At 40.9% G+C, this 20,132-nt stretch overlaps 2 protein-coding genes across 2 annotated transcripts in view; one reads left to right on the top strand and one right to left on the bottom strand.

Annotated features, from left to right (window-relative positions):
- Window positions 1-1,592, bottom strand: part of LOC126458485 (F-box/SPRY domain-containing protein 1) — a 73,443-nt gene extending 71,851 nt beyond the window's left edge. Inside the window, exon 1 of the mRNA XM_050095577.1 lies at window positions 1,000-1,592. Within this exon, the coding sequence (XP_049951534.1) occupies window positions 1,000-1,581 (582 nt within the window). The 5' untranslated portion in view covers window positions 1,582-1,592. The remainder of the gene's footprint in view (window positions 1-999) is intronic.
- A 161-nt stretch (window positions 1,593-1,753) lies between these two features.
- LOC126458484 (transcription factor Dp-1) overlaps window positions 1,754-20,132 on the top strand; it is a 198,406-nt gene continuing 180,027 nt past the window's right edge. The window contains exons 1-2 of the mRNA XM_050095576.1: window positions 1,754-2,126; window positions 8,982-9,100. Coding sequence (XP_049951533.1) covers window positions 2,078-2,126; window positions 8,982-9,100 — 168 coding nt within the window. The 5' untranslated portion in view covers window positions 1,754-2,077. The remainder of the gene's footprint in view (window positions 2,127-8,981; window positions 9,101-20,132) is intronic.

Raw genomic sequence — 20,132 nt, 5'->3', positions numbered from 1 at the left:
TGTAAACAAATCTCAGTCCTGATTTTCAAAACACATGTTACAGCAGCTAGCAAAAACATCTTGCATGGCCAATAAGAATACTGCCCTGAGTGGTGACACGGCCACAATAAAGGTAGGTAGGTACTACAGCTAATTTGGCCCTGTTTTAAAATACGGAATTACCTGCTAGGTGAAAGAAATTAGTCCTAGCAGCCTATAAATAGAATACCGAGCCGTGCAAAACAATTATCAGAAATATGTGTAAAGTCTTGGATGTTGAGCCCTTCATGACTTTATACTTACAAATGATGTACCAGTATCTGTACATATGGACACACCTGAATGATTTTGGGTAAACTATTTTCTAAATGTGACAAATAAAGAAATATTAAGAATTTCATGTTTTCTTTTCACAGATTTACAGTACATAGTCAGTGAAAATCCATAACAAATTAAAAGGCGGAAACTTTCACAGAATGAATTTAATAGTAACAAAAAAAATATTATGCTCACTATTTTTGCTATTATTAACCAAAAGAACAATTGCATGATTATAGCACTATCTTCGAAGAATGTAATGGTAACTTGTGCTGGCAGCTGTAAACTGAATTCAGATAGCCTATTTGAGGTTATGAGCATGGTGTCTCATTTCAGTTATGTTTAATAACATTGTAAATTACCATATCATGTAATTTACTAATAGCACTTCTGTTGATTAAAACAAATGTTTTAAATCTGTATGTACTGAGAGAATAAAATTCTGTTTCTGATATGTAAAGAGAGAATGGTAGATAAAGAGGGAGCAAGCATGTGGGAGGCAATGAGTGTGAGGTATGGGGTCCAGGAGAAATATTAATGTCTTCATAAATGATTCAAGGCTATGTACAACAGTTCAACACAAATTGATAACACAGACAGGTGGTTACATATATAAATACATTAGATCTACTGCATTTGCATCCCAACATCTGCCAGCATCATACTCACGCAAAATATTAGCGTTTAATCTTGTGCACAAACCTGATATTTAGGAGCGTTGTTCAGTAGTGGATAGTTTCCTTGCGAATCTCCATTATGAAGTAGATGATTATCCACTAAGTTCCAGCCCCAGCTCTGATCATCAGAACCCAAAAGAGCGACGTAGCCATGGCACTGGAGCGGCGCTTCTTTCGTTGCAATTCCAATTACAGCTACGGTTCCAAGTGGACCTTCCCATATGACTTCCCATGCATGCCTCCCATGCCTAAAGCCAATTTTTCCTCTGGCAGCGTCCGTACTTTGCGCGACAGGGTTGCGATGAAGTGTAAATCCATTAGGTTTGATATAAACGTTCCTCGAACAGTCATTTGGATTCCATGCATGATAAAACGCACGCAACTTTGCTTTATACGTTGGCACAGAAGAAAGTAAATCTGACTTAAGGGCTTCCTCCGCCAATTTTCTTATGCAATGTAAGCGCCACACGTCATTATTTTCATCATTCAAAAACCTGTACCAATTCTTGCACACGAGTGAGCAGTTTCTTAGATCGTGAAGGTCCAAATAAGAAAATATAACTTCCAAAACATTGTCTGGCAGCGTCACTGACAACTCTTCTACCATTTTGCCGGTTCCTACTAACGCACGGAACAAACAAGGAATAATAGGATAAACTAACCAATGAAAAACGATCCCCATTATCAACTTCCGGTTCAGTTTTCATCGTTCCTTTTAACCGGAAGTACCTAGCACCACGTGACTTCGTCCGACCAACCAGCTGTTTAGCATTGTGCCTGCCGCCAAGCTCATCTCAGGTGTAGGTACTCGAAAGGGTGGTATTTTGTACGAAGTTCTGTGCTCGATTTTGAAATGTAAAGTAACGGTTGAAGCGTAACTATGTGAAACGTGTATGTTTTGGCTACGCTGTATTCGAAGAGGAGACAGTATTTTAGTGTGAACAGTGAGAAAGAGTGGAGAAATGTTGAGCGTTTGCAGTCGCCATTTTGCAGCATCGAAGAAGGCTGACCTGATCGTTGGCGAAATGACCAATTGATTTTGAAAGAACTGACAAACTGCTTGAAGCAATTTTTTATACCATTAAAGTGTCAGGAGTCCCATAATGACCCAGCAAAACAATACAGTGAATTTTCTGATTCATGATTCGAATGGTACGTACTGAAACATTCACAGTGCATGCGAGTCTTAAAAGACGAACATAGTTCGCATTACCGACGTGATACGTTGTGGATGGTGTTGTCTTACCACCTTTCACTTGAAGATGGATTGTCGAAGGTTTTTATATCCAAGATGTGTTACGGTACCGACGCTATGCACTTTCAGTTGACGCCCACGCAGCAAGCAAAGTCGGTAGATCAACAGTCGCTGGTAACCACGTATCGCTTGTTGAAGAACGTTATCCTACTTAACTTGTGAGGAACAGCGCTATTTTCGTTCGTGGATAAATTTGTATACATTTCTATGTGCTGAGACGTTGACTGCGGGTATTGAATAATGAAAGAAACACATGTTTGCATCTTTTGTAATTTATGAAAACATTCAGTGAACGTCTGCAGGATTTTTCTTAAGGCAAGATTTTTGCCGTGCAAGGTACAGCATATACACGACGGGTAAACATGTTCTGTCTATTAATGAAATGATTCATTCTCAATTCATAAACGAAGTTCTATATTGTATCGTCAATCAGTTGAAATCGACTCCTATTCTGGAACTGTTTGTAATCCGTTGTTTGTAACAAACTAATGCGTGACTTAACGTATCTGTTGTATGATACTGACACTCTTAAAATGAAGTCATAAATCCATAGATTGTTTTTTTTTGTGTACTCTCGGATTGCCGTTGTTAAAATGTGTATGGTGAGGTTTTGAAAATCAGTGCAGTATTCCAAGAGGGGGCGGCCAAAGTGTTTATTGGGAGTCATATGTTGTGGTTTCAGAATGTCCGACGCTTCTAATTTGTTTTCATTGGGTGCAACACATGTTTACTGTGAACATGTAAGATGGCTGTGACAATCTTCTTGCAGCCTGCTTACAGTAGAAACTAAACTTAAGAACCTGCTAGGGACATCACAATAATGCTTTCCCAAACTGAAGTGTAACTATTGGAGTGTTTCGTGGTAAATTATCGAGTTTACTAACAATAATAGCATCGGTTAACTTGGGTCCTTGAGGCATAATGAGAGAAAATGACGTATTTCACTAAATAACAACGTGGTGACATGGCCCTGTGCATTAGGCATACGTGTGAACCTATCGAGTAAATAAATAAGTTTAGTGGAAATTCTGTATAAGCTCTTGCTGGACAACATTTCACAAAAATTTCGCAGAGTTTTTCCATGTGTGCTGCTACAGTTTGACTACCATGTGTTTTTTACCCCAAGAATGTAATGGACACATTTAGAATCTCGTAATAAAATTAGAGGTACATGTTCATGTCTTAGCCCCAAGTATTAGAATATTTTTTTGTTGAAGTGAATTCAGTGTACCACTAGCTGTTTTTGTTGATCTAGAGCACATGTAACCAGTAGGCATTAAAGTTTTTTTTATGTACTTACTGGTAAGCCCAACTTTCATAGTAGAAAGCTTGGTAATTTTTGTATTCGCATTTTACTTTTCATTGTTGTAGCCTTTAGCACTAATTATCCAGTTTTCATAATGCAACACACCTGCGAAGACCTATTACTTAGATTCAATAGTCTTTCCTAATATTTTAAATTTTGGAGATTTTAGCATTTTTTAGCTTGATTTATTTCTGATTATGAATGTACATGCACCTTCTTGGCTTCCTTTCAGTTTGTTACCACTGACTTTATTGCGCATTAACATTTGTTGGCTTGGAAACTGAGTTATCCCCTTTTCACCTAACTTATAGGCCTATCTCCGTATACCCTGCAGATCAAGATGTTGCCACAGCCAATGTTAAAGAGGAGGCCACTATCACTCTGGCTACCAAACCCAACGATGAATTAATATAAAGCAAAAGCGAAGCACCAACGCTTATTAACCCTCACAGAAAGAAAAACATAATCTGAATCTGGTTGCGATCTCCAGATTGTGGATTCTCAGAATGTCTGTCTTATACTGCAGTTGGTTGCCTAAACTACTGGTACTAAAACTAGCAGATCCCATTTGCAAAATTTAATACCCAGCTGTTCTCCCGCAGTGGAGCCATACTACTCTGCAGTAATGACCTCAGTCGATTGGCTCACTGGATGCTGGTCTTCTGCCGTTGACAGCTTATGTTGTGGCTGAAGCAATTACTTCTCTATCTAGTAGCTACTTGGCCTCACAACGGCTGAATGCACCCCACTTGCCAACAGCACTCGGCAGACTTAGCCGACCGTCTGTTCAAGTGCTAGCCAAGCCCAACAGTGCTTAACTTAGGTTATCTGAAAGGAATTGGTCTTGCCAGTGGAGCAAGACAGTTGACAGTAGTGTGACTACATGTACGATTAACTGTTGGTGTTTCCATTAATAAATAAGCTAATTGTAATGTATAAGATGATTTCAGAAGTAATGTCTCGTAGGACAAATAGGGTGAGCCAGGACTCCAACAAACTTTCAAAGCTGGTTGTATGGACTAACAAAAGAAAAGAAAGTCTAGTAAATATGGACTCTAATATGCATACCTTAAATGCTAAGAGCACTTCATTTTCAATACTGTGAAACAAATCTCTTCTATTTATTTTATTTACACGTCAAGTTCCGTAGGACCAAATTGAGGAATAAATCTTCAAGGTCATGGTACATGCCAGTACATGAAGTTACAACATAAAAGCAATAACAGGTAAAAATAAAATGTTTATAAACCGAAGAAAGTCAAGCCATAAGTTTAAGTAAATGCAGTCCACAGTACAACAAGAATTGGGTTAATTTTTCAAGGAACTCCTCGACAGTATAAAAGGAGTGACCCATGAGGAAACTCATCAGTTTTGATTTGAAAGCATGTGGATTACTGCAAACATTTCTGAAGTCTAGTGATTGAAAGTTTATTGAAAATGGATGCAGCAGTATACTGCACACCTTTCTGCACAAGAGTTAGGAAATGCGATCCAAATGCAGGTTTGATCTCTGCCGAGTATTAACTGAGTGGATGCTGCTTATTCTTGGGAATAAGCTAATATTGTTAACAAGAAATGACAGTAAGGAATATATATATTGAGAGGCCACTGCCAAATACCCAGACTCGTGAACAGGGGTCGACAAGAGGTTCGTGAACTTACACCACTTATTGCCTGAACAGCCCGTTTCTGAGCCAAAAATATCCTCTTGGAATGGGAATTAATATAATACCATATGACATAAGCAAATTACACTAATTTTCATGTAGAACGATCGCTCACTTCAGATACTGTTCTAATAGTACAAATGGCAGCATTTAGTCTTTGAACAAGATCCTGAACGTGGGCTTTCCACTACAATTTACTATCTATCTGAACACATAGAAATTTAAACTGTTCAGTTTCACTGATAATATGACCACTGTGTGAAATTAAAATGTCGGGTCTTGTTGAGTTGTGGGTTAGAAACTGTAAAAACTGAGTCTTACTGTGAGTTAGCGTTAGTTTATTTTCTGCAAGCCATGAACTTGTCATGAACTGCACTATTTGAAACTGAGCCAATGTTGCACACAACATCCTTTACTACCAAGCTAGTGTCATCAGCAAACAAATATTTTAGTTACCCGTAATATCATTTATATAAATAAGAAAGATGAGTGGTCCCAGCACTGATTTCTGGGGCATCCCCCATTTGACTGTACCCCATACAGACCCCAAATCTCGGCCATTCTCAACACTTTGAATGATGACTTGTTGCTGAAGTAAGAGGTGAACCAATTGTGAGCTTCTCCCCATATTCCATAATGGTCCAACTTCTGGAGCTATATTTTGTGATCACCACAATCAAACACCTTAGTTAAATCAAAAAATATGCATAGTGTTTGAAACCTGCATGGTTGTACCATGCAGTAATGACATCTCAGCCAGCTGAGATGACCTTCACATTTGTTGATAATTGTATTGCACTGCCAGTGTTGTTGGTCCCATCAAAGTAGTTTGATAAACATTACAGTAGACCTACACTTCTTCTGTATCATTGGCAATCAGACCAATGTCCAAGCCCTCTGCTCACTTACATGACACACAATAAATGTTTTGTACACTCAGCATTCAGTGCTGCTTGTAGTTTATTTATCACAATCCTGTCAACTAGGATATTTGTTCTGTTCCCGGTTTTGATGTCTCGTGCTGCTATCAAAATCATGCGAGAGAAATTTATTTTGCAATTAGAGCAGCTTAAATTGTTGTTTTGTGCACCCACAATGACAGATTTTTTACATTTGTGTTTTATTGTAATTGCTGTGGATTCAGGATGTGATCTGTGAGAAATTGAACTGTGTCGTAACTAGGATATGTGCAATTCGTTTTCAATTGCTCCCTTATGGTGTGAACTAATACACTGCCCAAACAAATATCCTTGATGTAAATAGATGTTCAATTAAATGCATAGAGTGGTTGGCAGTTGGGACGAACGCACTAGTGGCAATTTGATGCATCAACAAAAAATGACAGGAGAACAGAGAGTATTCAGAAGGAGAGTAAAACTTGTTTTTACAATCTCGGTTGCATGTGAAAAATGATTCAGCACTAGTTTTGATCATATGTATATGATCATCCTAGAGTTACATAACAAAGAATAACAAAACACACACTTCAAACTGTAGGGGTGTGTGTGTGTGTGTGTGTGTGAATACATTACCCTGAGAGGGTGGTACATTGTCTGGGGAATGGGAAGAAGGGGAGGGCTAGGATTTTGAGGTATAAAATGGCAAAAAGAATATCTTTATTAAAACAAACTATGAGATGGATATGTGAATGTGTCTCTTGGATTGTTAAATAAGTATTCCTTCACTAAAGGATGTAAGACGTGTTCCTTTTGGTGTACAATGAGCACAGCCTCCATCCCAGCACACAGCCTGCGAGTAGTGCATGTGCTGTTGGAGTCTCTTTACATTGAAAGGGGCTGGCCCGTTACAAAGCTGGAAAGTCACTGCTCTGTGGGATGTATAAAAAAAATGAATATTAATGAAACATATATAGGCGATTCCTGAAATCACAGTAAAGATTAAGTTTGTGAACAGGTTGCAGGTGATACCTGTAGAATTGTATGTCTCTGCAACATGAATTGATTTCAGTAACATGTTTTATGCTATTAGAAATAGTCATCCAAGGCTTGATGCTAGAATGTTCGATTTGGTTTTTTATAACTCCAGGCGTATAACTTTTACCAAAAGATTTGATTGATTTCCAACAATGAACACTTTGGTATTATTAGAATGGCAGTGTTGTAATGAAGATGATCATTCTTCTGCGGACACTACATCGTGGCAGTATTAGTTGGGGAGTGTTTTGAACTATGTGTGAATAAGATACCGGTAGAGGTCGGGCCTCAACTACCATTACCAACCGCAGCAAACAGTTGCACTGTAGCAACTAACAAATGCTTTGTGTCTACAATTTGCTTTGAGTTGCCAGTTGTGGTCTTCTTCTTTTTTTCTCATTTTGAAATGAGTGAGGAGACTAATCCTGGTGCATAAAAGGATTTAAATGAGACTCTCACCGCAAGACAAGAAATCAATAATCCGTATGACCATTATGTCAGTTCTGCTTTCATGGAAGCACAGAATGGCGACAGATAGGGAGGGCTTATTCCCTCGTATCACCCCCCTTACCTTGGACAGTCAAAGTTTTAATTTGTTTACAGTAGCAGATGACTGCCATGATACACTGTTTGCATAATATCTGCAATCAAAAAAGTTTTCAACTATTTGTACTGTGCAGCTGAAATTGAAAAAATACACTTTTTTAAAAAATGACATTTTTCAGTATGACATACCTGTAGGCATAAACATTAGGCTTCGCTGCAAGTCAGTTTGTCACCGTGACCAGATTTTTTGCTTTAACATTTGTTAGCTTCCCGAGATTGTCAGCTTCCAACCTAATTAAGACTTCAAGCTATGCTACACAACCAAGATTTCAAGGGGGTCCAGCATGTAACTTCAACCCACTTTTCTTAAAATGTACACAGTTGTAGCCTCTCACACAGTGGCCATTGTCAGTATTAGAATATTATCTTGCATTCCACATGTCATTTTTATTTTATACTTATGAAAATCTACCCAAGTAGATTATTCATTTCATACTTTACTTTGCTTTTATTTTGTACGGGAAGCTGTTCTAGAGCCTGATTAAAGTTACTTGTTAATTAACTCTTTAACACTTTGGAGCTCTAACGTAGGAACTGTTGCAATTGCCAGTGTGTCACTACAAAGAGTTAATTCACCTGCAGTTATTCACAACAGCTGATGCACTTGGTAATCTGTGGCCTATGTGATTACTGTTCAAAAAGATTTCGGGCTTGCAGCTGGTCGTCGTAAACTTCAATGCACGATATTTCGGCTGAACAACTGCCAGCCATCTTCAGGTGGCTTGAACGAGGACTGACGAAGACACTCCGCTCCAGCTTATATAGTGTGCTGATAGTACTGCCGCGCACGTGTTCCAGTCGCAGCGACAGAAGGGCCCACTGTATAAGCTGGAGCAGAGAGTGTCTTCGTCAGTCCTCGTTCGGGTCACCTGAAGATGGCTGGCAGTTGTCCAGCCAAAATGTCGTGCAATGAAGTTTACGACGACCGGCTGCAAGCCGGAAATCTTTTTGAGTCGTTGATTCGCTGGGAAAATTTCAAATTTTACATGATTACTGTTGATCACTAAGGGCAATCAGTCTGTTTCTTCTGTACAAGCAGCCCCCCACTCCACTCCACCCGATTTGGTTGAGCCTTAACCTATTTGCAAATAGCAGCTGTCATGCCACATAAAAATGTCAACAAACAATTACTTTTAATCAGAATAAGGCTGTCTTGTCAAAAATGTTACTAGTAATAAGGACAGTACTATGTTAATGCACTAAATCTGATACTGTACTAATACATTTTATTCCTCATAGGTCAGCCCCAAGTGATTAAATTAGTACAAACACATGCTACAAAATCTCACAATAATGTAGCAGTTGATAATCAAGCTCTGAAGACAATATTTAAAGCGCCTAATCAAGATGGTAGCCAGGTATGTATAAGTTGAGTGATGACTTAACATCATGTCACAGATGTTGACATTATTTGGATATGTCATTTTTGTGGTAGGCATTAATTTACAATACTTATGACTTGTTAGTATTAGTGTGGAGCTGTTGTAGTTGAAATGGAATGTTTCTGGAACAGGATTACCGAATGTTGAGATTCTGCTCTACTGCTTTGATCCATAACATCATCAAGATGGCAGATTTTAATCATATACAATGTGGTGAGCATGATGCTACTCATTACACCCCTGAACAGACTGGCAAACTTGCAAAACCATGTGAAAGGTTTAACTCCAGCAATAAAATGAAACTGCTGGTACAACCACAGAAAGTAGAGGGTTTTTTGTGGGTACAAACTAAATTTATGTCGATAATAGTGACAGTATTCCAAAATAAATATTAACCCAAAAAATCAATCACAAGAAATATTCAACACAACAACAAAAATGCAAAAACAAACACCATTGGTGTCATGAATTTGATCTATGTAGCCATGAACTCGCACACAACTCGAAAACCCGGTATCACAAATTTTACGTAACCTGTATAGCTCAGACATAGTCCTTGGTAGCATGAACCTGCACACAACTCCTGAGACGGATGCTGCAAATTTTACTTGACCTATATGGTTGCTAAAATGAAACCTGCAGTATCAAATCATCATATCCGTTTTTGAAATCTTCACTTACCGTTTCTGTGTGAAAGCCCACAGTACAACAAACAAAAACTTACTCATGTAATGGATATCAGAAATATAACCTAAACAGTGATGGTAAATCTAGTATCCACAATACTTATCAACCACAGTTTGACACGATTACCAACCACTAACAAGAAAACTCCTAAATTTCTGAAAACTTGCATAATGATCAACTTAGATATACACAGACAACTACAAACATACTAATACATCATACACACATCACTAAAATGCAAATAAAACCACAAAAAGTACTTACCAACCAAAGTCACTGTCGCATAAATCTAGACAGCACACACACACACACACACACACACACACACACACACACACACACACACCTAAAAACAGAATAAAATAACTGTAGGAACTTGTCATTTCATCGTTTCAACAAGCAATTACCAGCTCATAAATTTCTGTCATAGCCGTTACTGCCAAAAAGAAGAAACACTATTAAATTTGCGACTATGGGACACACAACACTAGCAATACCAAACAAAAGCCTGACTGCATCACCTAAAATATGCAAAATCCGAATAACTCATTGTTGAACCAGCATAAACTCTTCTAATGAAAACCTTAAACACTCCCCTAACAAGGTCACTCTCTAAGATACCTAACTAATGGCTTTGAGAAATGAACATCAAACACGAGAGCACCACCAAATACTAGAACACACCATCTACAAGCATGACCGATCGCAAAACTATCATGCCACCATGACGCTGCACAGCACATAGGTCAAAGCAGAGGTATAGGATCGCAATTTTCAGTTGACCCTTCTGTAACTTTTATATGGTGCCCCTCGTGCCTTCCTTCTCTAATTCTACAAGTCATCCCTGCCCACAGATATCGATCCTCAGCTATTGCATTGATGTTATGATTGGTTTTGCACACTATATAGCTCTTCAGTGAAGTTGGTTGTGTGACATGTAGGACACAAATATTTATCATGAAGTGAAGCCCAATCCCAGTAAAACTCAAGTGAGCGCATCCACATATGAATCAGAAGCGCTGCAAAAGCTGGACATCACGTGGCGAGGAGAACAACTGAAACATTGCCCAACACCAGTCTACCTAGGTGTCACACTGGACAGGGCTCTAACGTACAGGCAGTAATGTCGAAACGTGAAACAGAAAGTCATTTCTCACAGTGGGATACTTAAGAAGCTGATTGGCAGCAGTTGTAGAGCTAAACCGCACCTCCTAAGGACTTCCGCACTTGCACTTTGTGGATCAGCTGCTGAGCATGCTGCTCCTGTGTGGAACGTTTCAGCTCATGCTAAGCAAGTTGAGCCAACACCAGAAATTGTATCCGATTGTTGGAATAGCCCCACCCAACATCCAGAGGGCCATTGCTGCAATGAGAGAACAAAGCAGGAGAATGACCACTGACATCCTCTGTATGGTCATCAGGTAGCAAGATCCCGCCTTAAATCCCCCAATAGTTTCCTTGCTAGGCGTGCGCCACTGGAGGGAGCACCAGAGGCAGTTAGTCTTGTAACATGGAAGAGCCTACTGCCCGTAGACATCTCACCAAAAGAACAACTAGCTCCTGGTGCAAACCTACAATACCCTGTGTGGAGGTCCCTCAGCCGCCTAAGAGTGGGCATTCCCCGATACAAGACCAACCTGAAGAAATGGGGAATTCTTCCTGCGAGCGCTGACACCTTTTGCGACTTCAGGGCTGAAGAAGATCCAAGCCATCTACTTGTATGCCCCTTCATGGACAACCTGTGCATGATACAAGATGTTTACGGAGGAAATGACAAAGCTATTGCAGCTGCTATTTTTTGGAAATGCTGACCAGACACGGAAATGAATTAATGTTTGATAGCAGCTTCGCATGATTAATCGTTGGCCCGAAGAAATTCATGCTGTGACATTTTGCATTTCTGTGTTTTTACGCATTGTTGCCAACTGATAATAGAAAAATGTACAAGCATACTAAACATAAGGCGATGCGTTCTGTCTTCAGTTACAGCACCTGTAGGATGAATTATAAGATATAGTTCATGTTATACATCATTGGATATGTCTCACCATATTGCCTGGGGTGGCACTTGTGGCCTTTTGGTGGTAATTTAGAGGGGTTCTTATGAAGATAGTCAAGGATTCCAGACTTTATTCTAATGTTTATGTCTTATTCTAGTTTAAGTGTCTGATAGTGGGAGAGGTGTTATAGAATATTGTCTTTTGTATGAGGTGACTGTGTCTTAACTCGTCCTGAAAATGTGAATATTTCTAAGGACTTCTTGTATTTTTCTTATATATGCTATTCATCCCAAAATTTGGTTGGTTTTAATATATCCATGCAGAGTATCATTGGGTCATTCTATGTCAAGTCGCACAGTCATGTCATTATAAAATTTTGTTTGCATGCTTGAAACTTCGACTTTTTAGCACTGACTCTTGAAATTTCACCTCCGTGTCATTTATGATATGTTGTACAAAGCTTTCCTGGTTTGGCGAAGATTTTCCCAACACTTAATGATTTAGACAATGCTAAACTTACTGACTTTAAAGGATTTTTTAAACTATCTGGTTGTATGTTTTGGAAGGATTACATCAAGTTCTTTGATGGCTTTCAAAAACCTGAAGGGATAGTAACTGTGATGTCTACATGTACTTCTTTCTTGATCATCTGGAAAGTTAATACTGGACTGTAACACTGTCAGATCTTGCTGGTCTCCACTCAGCTCTGAAAATTTTTGAAGAGTTTTTAAAAACTGGTGTGTAGGCTGTCAAGTGATACATTGTTGCAAGTAATTTTCCAACACTATTTGATTTGATATTTTCCATAGTAACTAAGTAATCAGTACTTTGGTTAAAAAAATATAAGACGTTACCAACAGAATTATAAATGGTTGGGCCACAAACAAGTATGACCATCTAACAGAAACACAAACAGGAACTGAGGACAAACAGACTGATTGTTGCATATCGGCGATGATCAACAGTACATGGCAGGGATTGTTGCAGTGCTTTCATATATGCACAGGTTTCAAGCAAGCTATTGCAAACGCACAGAACACTTTATCTCTTTGAGCTGGTGGTTTGCTGCAGAGGATATACTACATTGTTTCAAAATTCACTTAATTAATAAAATTAAATTAATTTTCACACTTAAGATTAATTTGCCTATAATAGTTGATATTTAAATATGCTTTTTGAGACCTCTGCATCTGAGGCATTCTGTGTCGGACCTGATGACTCATTTTTCATCACAGTAAAGAATTTATTAATTTTTGATCTATTTATTTGTCCATTCACAGAAAAGATATTAATTTTTTTTTCTTATTTTGTTAGTCTAGCTTATAACCTCAGGAATCTTAAGACCAAAACTAGGTTCTGCCAGGTCGGCAAAACATGATATAAACGTTTTCCAATGTCCCTGTAAGTTTTCCAGAAATTGGAAATTGTCATACACTAATATTTTTGTACTCACCAAGCTGCACCAGAACACACACATAAAAGGTTATAATTAGGCAAGCTTTCGGAGCCAGTAGAACTCATTCTTAAGGCAGAAGGGTTGAAGGGGAAGGAAGAGGGGTGAAGGAAAAGGACTGGAGAGGTATAGGGAGGCTTACCAGAGAGATGAGAAGAAAAGACTGATTGTTGGGGAATGCACTGGAGAAGATTTGGAAACCTGAGAGCTTAATGGTGGAAGACAGGATAATGTGAAAGACAGAGATTTCTGATTAAACATCATGCACGAGTTAATAAGAGTGAAAAGCTTGAGTGTATTGTATGTAACAGAGGTGGGAGGGGGGGGGGGGGGCTTGGGAAAATAGACAGGTAAGAAAATGAAAGATGTAGAAGACTAAAACGGATTGAAGAAAGGAGTAGATACTGTGAAGAAATGCGGACAAGGAAGAAGTTTATGAAAATTATAGCCAGGTTGGTGGTGAGGACCAAGGAATGTTGTAGTGATAGTTCCCACCTGCGGAGTTATGAGAAATGGGTGTCTGGGGGGAAGAATACAGATAGTGTGTGTGGTGAAAAAGCACTGAGGTCATGATTGTCCTGTTGTAGTGCATGCTCTGCAACAGGATATTGTGTGTTGCCAGTATACACCCTCTGCCTACCATCATTCATCCTAACTGATAATTTGGTGGTAGTCACGTTAATGTAAAAGGCTGAACAGTGTTTACATAACAGCTGGTATATGACGTGTTGTTTCACAGGTGGCTCTCCCTTTGATAGTATATGTTTTGCCAGATACTGGGCTGGTATAGGTGGTGGTGGGAGGGTGCATAGGGAAAGTCTTGCAGTGGGGATGGTCAGAGGAGTAGGAGCCATTGGGTAGGGAGATGAATTCAGGAGCAGCATAGGGCCTGACAAGAGTATTGCGGAGATTGGTAGGGTGACGAAAAGCTATTCTAGATGGGATGGGCAAAATTTCAGCAACTACTGTTGCTTGTTAGTAGGTTTAATGTGAACAGAAGTGTGTAGCTGGCCTTCGGTGAGGACAAGATCAACATCAAGGAAAGTGTCATGGGATTTGTAATAGTACCATGTGAAATTTACTGTTGATCCCTCCAAAAAACAACTTTGAAGAGCATCACTGGTCGCTCAGTATTATCCTGGTCTGGAATGTATTAATCAGCTACTTTGTGTTCCTAAAATGATGCCCTGAGATGAGATCCATTTTGTCTGATGAGATTTTGCCCACCACACCTAGAACAGCTTTTTGTCACCCTCCCAATCTCCGAAATATTCTTGTCAGGCCATATGCTCCTTTTGCATCCATCTCCCGACCCTATGGCTCGTACCCCTGTTCCGTCCCTGCTGCGAGACTTGCCGTCCCACCATCACCTGTACCAGCCCTACACGTCATATACCAGTTATGTAAACACTATTCAGCCTTTTACATTGGCATGACTACCTCCAAATTATCTGTTAGGACGAATGGGCATAGGCAGATGGTGTGTAATGGCAACATGGAAAATCTTCAAATGTTTTTTAATTCCATTCTTTGATCAAAATATCAATTCTTTTGACGATGACCAGTTTCAGTCCGTGATGACCATCCTCAGATCTTTTCTACACCATGTCCTAAAGTGATAAGGCCATAATGGAAACTTTTTCAGTCCGTGATGGCCAGCCTCAGATCTTTTCTACACCAGTCTTAAAGTGATAAGGCCATAATGGACACTTTAGGACATGGTGTAGAAAAGATCTGAGGATGGTCATCATGGACTGAAACCGGTCATCGTCAAAAGAATTGATTTTGTGATCAAAGACTGGAGTAAAAACACATTTGACAGTATTGGATCGCTGTTCGTATTCGCGACTATGTCACAGCTGGTGACCGCAGTATCCTGTTGCAGAGCATGCTCTATAACATGACAGTCATGACCTCAGTGCTGTTTCAGCACAAGTGCCATCTGTATTCTTCCCCCAGACACCAGTTTCCCAGAACTCTGCAGGTGGGAACTATCGCTACAGCATCTCCTCGGTTCTCGCTATCCACCTGGTCGTAGCTTACATTAAATTCTTCATTCTCAGCATTTCTTCACAGTATCTACTCCTTTCTTCAATCTGTTTTAGTTTTCTACAGCTTTTATTTTCTTACCTTTCTATTTTTGGCTGTCCCTCTCCCACCACTGTTATATACAATTCACTTAGCTTTTCGCTCTTACTAACTCTTGTACAATGTTTAAGCAGTTATCTCAGTCTTGTATATTATCCTGTCCTCCATGTTTAAGCTCTCAGGTTTCCAAATCTTGTCCTGTGCAGTCCCCAAAAGTCAGTCTTTCTTCCTTGTTCTGTTTGGTAAGTCTCCCTTGATATGTGGTTCTGGGTGACTTTCCCGAAATCTACCCTTTTTCCTAGAGCTCTTCAGTCCTTTTCCTTCAACCCTCTTCCTTTCCCTCCAATCCTTCTGCTTTGAGGAGAAGCCACTGGCTCCAAAAGCTTGCCTTCTTATAACTTCTTTTATGTGTGTGTTATGCCACAGCTTGGTAAGTAGATTTTTGTGTGTATTCAAGTAAATTGTTTTGTCAAAAATTGATTGTTTTTGTTGTTATATTAATTTTTTGTAATTTTCTTTGTAGCTTTATTGCTTAAATAAATTCATTCTTGTTAAGTACATCTCTCTCTGAACTTCTGAAGAAAATTCCGTATCAAAATCTTCATATACATCTGAGTTAGAGTATTTCTGTAGATAAGTACTACTTTACATGGGCATTCTCACAGAACCAAATTACTAGAACATTACTATAGGCCTATTGAAAATTCAGAATAAAAAAAGTTTGTCTGTGAGCAAAAAGTATTTTCAGAAGTTCTTATGTTACAAGTACAGGGTGATTCAAAAAGAATACCACAACTTTAGGAATTTAAAACACTGCAACGACAAAAGGCAGAGCTAAGCGCTATCTGTCGGCGAATTAAGGGAGCTATAAAGTTTCATTTAATTGTACATTTGTTCGCTTGAGGCACTGTTGACAAGGCGTCAGTGTCAGTTGATGCTAAGATGGCGACCGCTCAACAGAAAGCTTTTTGTGTTATTGAGTACGGCAGAAGTGAATCGACGACAGTTGTTCAGCGTGCATTTCGAATGAAGTATGGTGTTAAACCTCCTGATAGGTGGTGTATTAAACGTTGGTATTGTGCCATTTCAGCCAATAAAGTTTTTGGTCCCTTTTTCTTCGAAGGTGCTACTGTAACTGGACTACAGTATCTGGAGATGTTAGAGAATTGGCTGTTCCCTCAGCTCGAACAAGAAGCACAACAATTCATATTTCAGCAGGATGGAGCGCCACCACATTGGCACTTATCTGTCCGTAACTACCTGAACGTCATCTACCTGAGGCGATGGATCGGTCGCCAGGCAGCCCGTGACAGAGCACTTCATCACTGGCCTCCAAGAAGCCCTGATCTTACCCCCTGCGATTTTTTCTTATGGGGGTATGTTAAGGATATGGTGTTTCGGCCACCTCTCCCAGCCACCATTGATGATTTGAAACGAGAAACAACAGCAGCTATCCAAACTGTTACGCCTGATATGCTACAGAGAGTGTGGAACGAGTTGGAGTATCGGGTTGATATTGCTCGTGTGTCTGGAGGGGGCCATATTGAACATCTCTGAACTTGTTTTTGAGTGAAAAAAAACCTTTTTAAATACTCCTTGTAATGATGTATAACAGAAGGTTATATTAATATAATGGAAGGAAACATTCCACGTGGGAAAAATTATATATAAAAACAAAGATGAGGTGACTTACCGAACAAAAGCGCTGGCAGGTCGATAGACACACAAACAAACACAAACATACACACAAAATTCAAGCTTTCGCAACAGACTGTTGCCTCATCAGGAAAGAGGGAAGGAGAGGGGAAGACGAAAGGAAGTGGGTTTTAAGGGAGAGGGTAAGGAGTCATTCCAATCCCGGGAGCGGAAAGACTTACCTTAGGGGGAAAAAAGGACAGGTATACACTCGTACACACGCACATATCCATCCACACATACAGACACAAGCAGACATATTTAAAGACAAAGAGTTTGGGCAGAGATGTCAGTCGAGGCAGAAGTGTAGAGGCAAAGAAGTTGTTGAAAGACAGGTGAGGTATGAGTGGCGGCAACTTGAAATTAGCGGAGATTGAGGCCTGGCGGATGACGAGAAGAGAGGATATACTGAAGGGCAAGTTCCCATCTCCGGAGTTCGGATAGGTTGGTGTTGGTGGGAAGTATCCAGATAACCCGGACGGTGTAACACTGTGCCAAGATGTGCTGGCTGTGCACCAAGGCATGTTTAGCCACAGGGTGATCCTCATTACCAACAAACACTGTCTGCCTGTGTCCATTCATGCGAATGGACAGTTTGTTGCTGGTCATTCCCACATAGAATGCATCACAGTGTAGGCAGGTCAGTTGGTAAATCACGTGGGTGCTTTCACACGTGGCTCTGCCTCTGATCGTGTACACCTTCCGGGTTACAGGACTGGAGTAGGTGGTGGTGGGAGGGTGCATGGGACAGGTTTTGCATCGGGGGCGGTTACAAGGATAGGAGCCAGAGGGTAGGGAAGGTGGTTTGGGGATTTCATAGGGATGAACTAACAGGGATGAAGGTGGTTTGGGGATTTCATAGGGATGAACTATGATCATCCCGGCCGCCCCATTGTAGCTGGTTACCAAGCCCCCACAGAACGTATCTCTGCCTACGTAGATCAACACCTTCAACCCATTACATGCAGTCTCCCATCCTTCATCAAGGACACCAACCACTTCCTTGAACGCCTGGAATCCTTACCCAATCTGTTACCCCCGGAAACCATCCTTGTAACCATTGATGCCACGTCCTTATACACAAATATTCCGCACGTCCAGGGCCTCGCTGCGATGGAGCATTTCCTTTCACACCGATCACCTGCCACCCTACCTAAAACCTCTTTCCTCATCACCTTAGCCAGCTTCATCCTGACCCACAACTTCTTCACTTTTGAGGGCCAGACATACCAACAATTAAAGGGAACAGCCATGCATCACAGTGTAGGCAGATCAGTTGGTAAATCACGTGGGTGCTTTCACACGTGGCTCTGCCTCTGATCGTGTACACCTTCCGGGTTACAGGACTGGAGTAGGTGGTGGTGGGAGGGTGCATGGGACAGGTTTTGCATCGGGGGCGGTTACAAGGATAGGAGCCAGAGGGTAGGGAAGGTGGTTTGGGGATTTCATAGGGATGAACTAACAGGTTACGAAGGTTAGGTGGACGGCGGAAAGACACTCTTGGCGGAGTGGGGAGGATTTCATGAAGGATGGATCTCATTTCAGGGCAGGATCTGAGGAAGTCGTATCCCTGCTGGAGAGCCACATTCAGAGTCTGGTCCAGTCCCGGAAAGTATCCTGTCACAAGTGGGGCACTTTTGTGGTTCTTCTGTGGGGGATTCTGGGTCTGAGGGGACGAGGAAGTGGCTCTGTACCAGGTCGGGAGGGTAGTTGCGGGATGCGAAAGCTGTTTTCAGGTTGTTGGTGTAATGGTTCAGGGATTCAGGACTGGAGCAGATTCGCTTGCCACAAAGACCTAAGCTGTAGGGAAGGGACCGTTTGATATGAAATGGGTGGCAGCTGTCATAATGGAGGTACTGTTGCTTGTTGGTGGGTTTGATGTGGACGGATTTGTGATGCTGGCCATTGGACAGATGGAGGTCAACGTCAAGGAAAGTGGCATGGGATTTGGAGTAGGACCAGGTGAATCTGATGGAACCAAAGGAGTTGAGGTTGGAGAGGAAGTTCTGGAGTTCTTCTTCACTGAGAGTCCAGATCATGAAGATGTCATCAATAAATCTGTACCAAACTTTGGGTTGGCTGGCCTGGGTAACCAAGAAGGCTTCCTCTAAGCGACCCATAAATAGGTTGGCATATGAGGGGGCCATCCTGGTATCCATGGCTGTTCCCTTTAATTGTTGGTATGTCTGGCCTTCAAAAGTGAAGAAGTTGTGAGATAGTATGAAGCTGGCTGAGGTAATGAGGAAAGAGGTTTTAGGTAGGGTGGCAGGTGATCGGTGTGAAAGGAAGTGCTCCATCGCAGCGAGGTCCTGGACGTGCGGGATATTTGTGTATAAGGAAGTGGCATCAATGGTTACAAGGATAGTTTCCCGGGGTAACAGATGGGGTAAGGATTCCAGGCGTTCGTGAAAGTGGTTGGTGTCTTTGATGAAGGATGGGAGACTGCATGTAACGGGTTGAAGGTGTTGATCTACGTAGGCAGAGATACATTCTGTGGGGGCTTGGTAACCAGCTACAATGGGGCAGCCAGGATGTTTGGGTTTGTGAATTTTTGCAAGTAGGTAGGAGGTAGGGGTGCGGGATGTCAGTGGGGTCAGGAGGTTGATGGAATCAGGTGAAAGGTTTTGTAGGGGGCCTAAGGTTCTGAGGATTCCTTAAAGCTCTGCCTGAACAATATATATATATAATAGAGGGAAACATTCCACGCGGGAAAAATATATTTAAAAACAAAGATGATGTGACTTACCATACGAAAGCGCTGGCAGGTCGATAGAAACACAAATAGACACATACATACACACAAAATTCAAGCTTTCGCAACAAACTGTTGGCTCATCTGGAAAGAGGGAAGGAGAGGGAAAGACGAAAGGATGTGGGTTTTAAGGGAGAGGGTAAGGAGTCATTCCAATCCCGGGAGCGGAAAGACTTGCCTTAGGGGGAAAAAAGGACGGGTATACATTCGCACACACGCACGTATCCATCCACACATACAGCCACAAGCAGACATATTTTCCCACGTGGAATGTCTTTTAATATGTCTGCTTGTGTCTGTATATGTGTGGATGGATATGTGTGTGTGTGTGTG

This window comes from Schistocerca serialis, chromosome 2, assembly GCF_023864345.2.
Source record: "Schistocerca serialis cubense isolate TAMUIC-IGC-003099 chromosome 2, iqSchSeri2.2, whole genome shotgun sequence".
Taxonomy (NCBI): domain Eukaryota; kingdom Metazoa; phylum Arthropoda; class Insecta; order Orthoptera; family Acrididae; genus Schistocerca; species Schistocerca serialis.
Note: the sequence above shows the minus strand (reverse complement) of the source record. Positions and strands in the feature narration are given on the sequence as shown.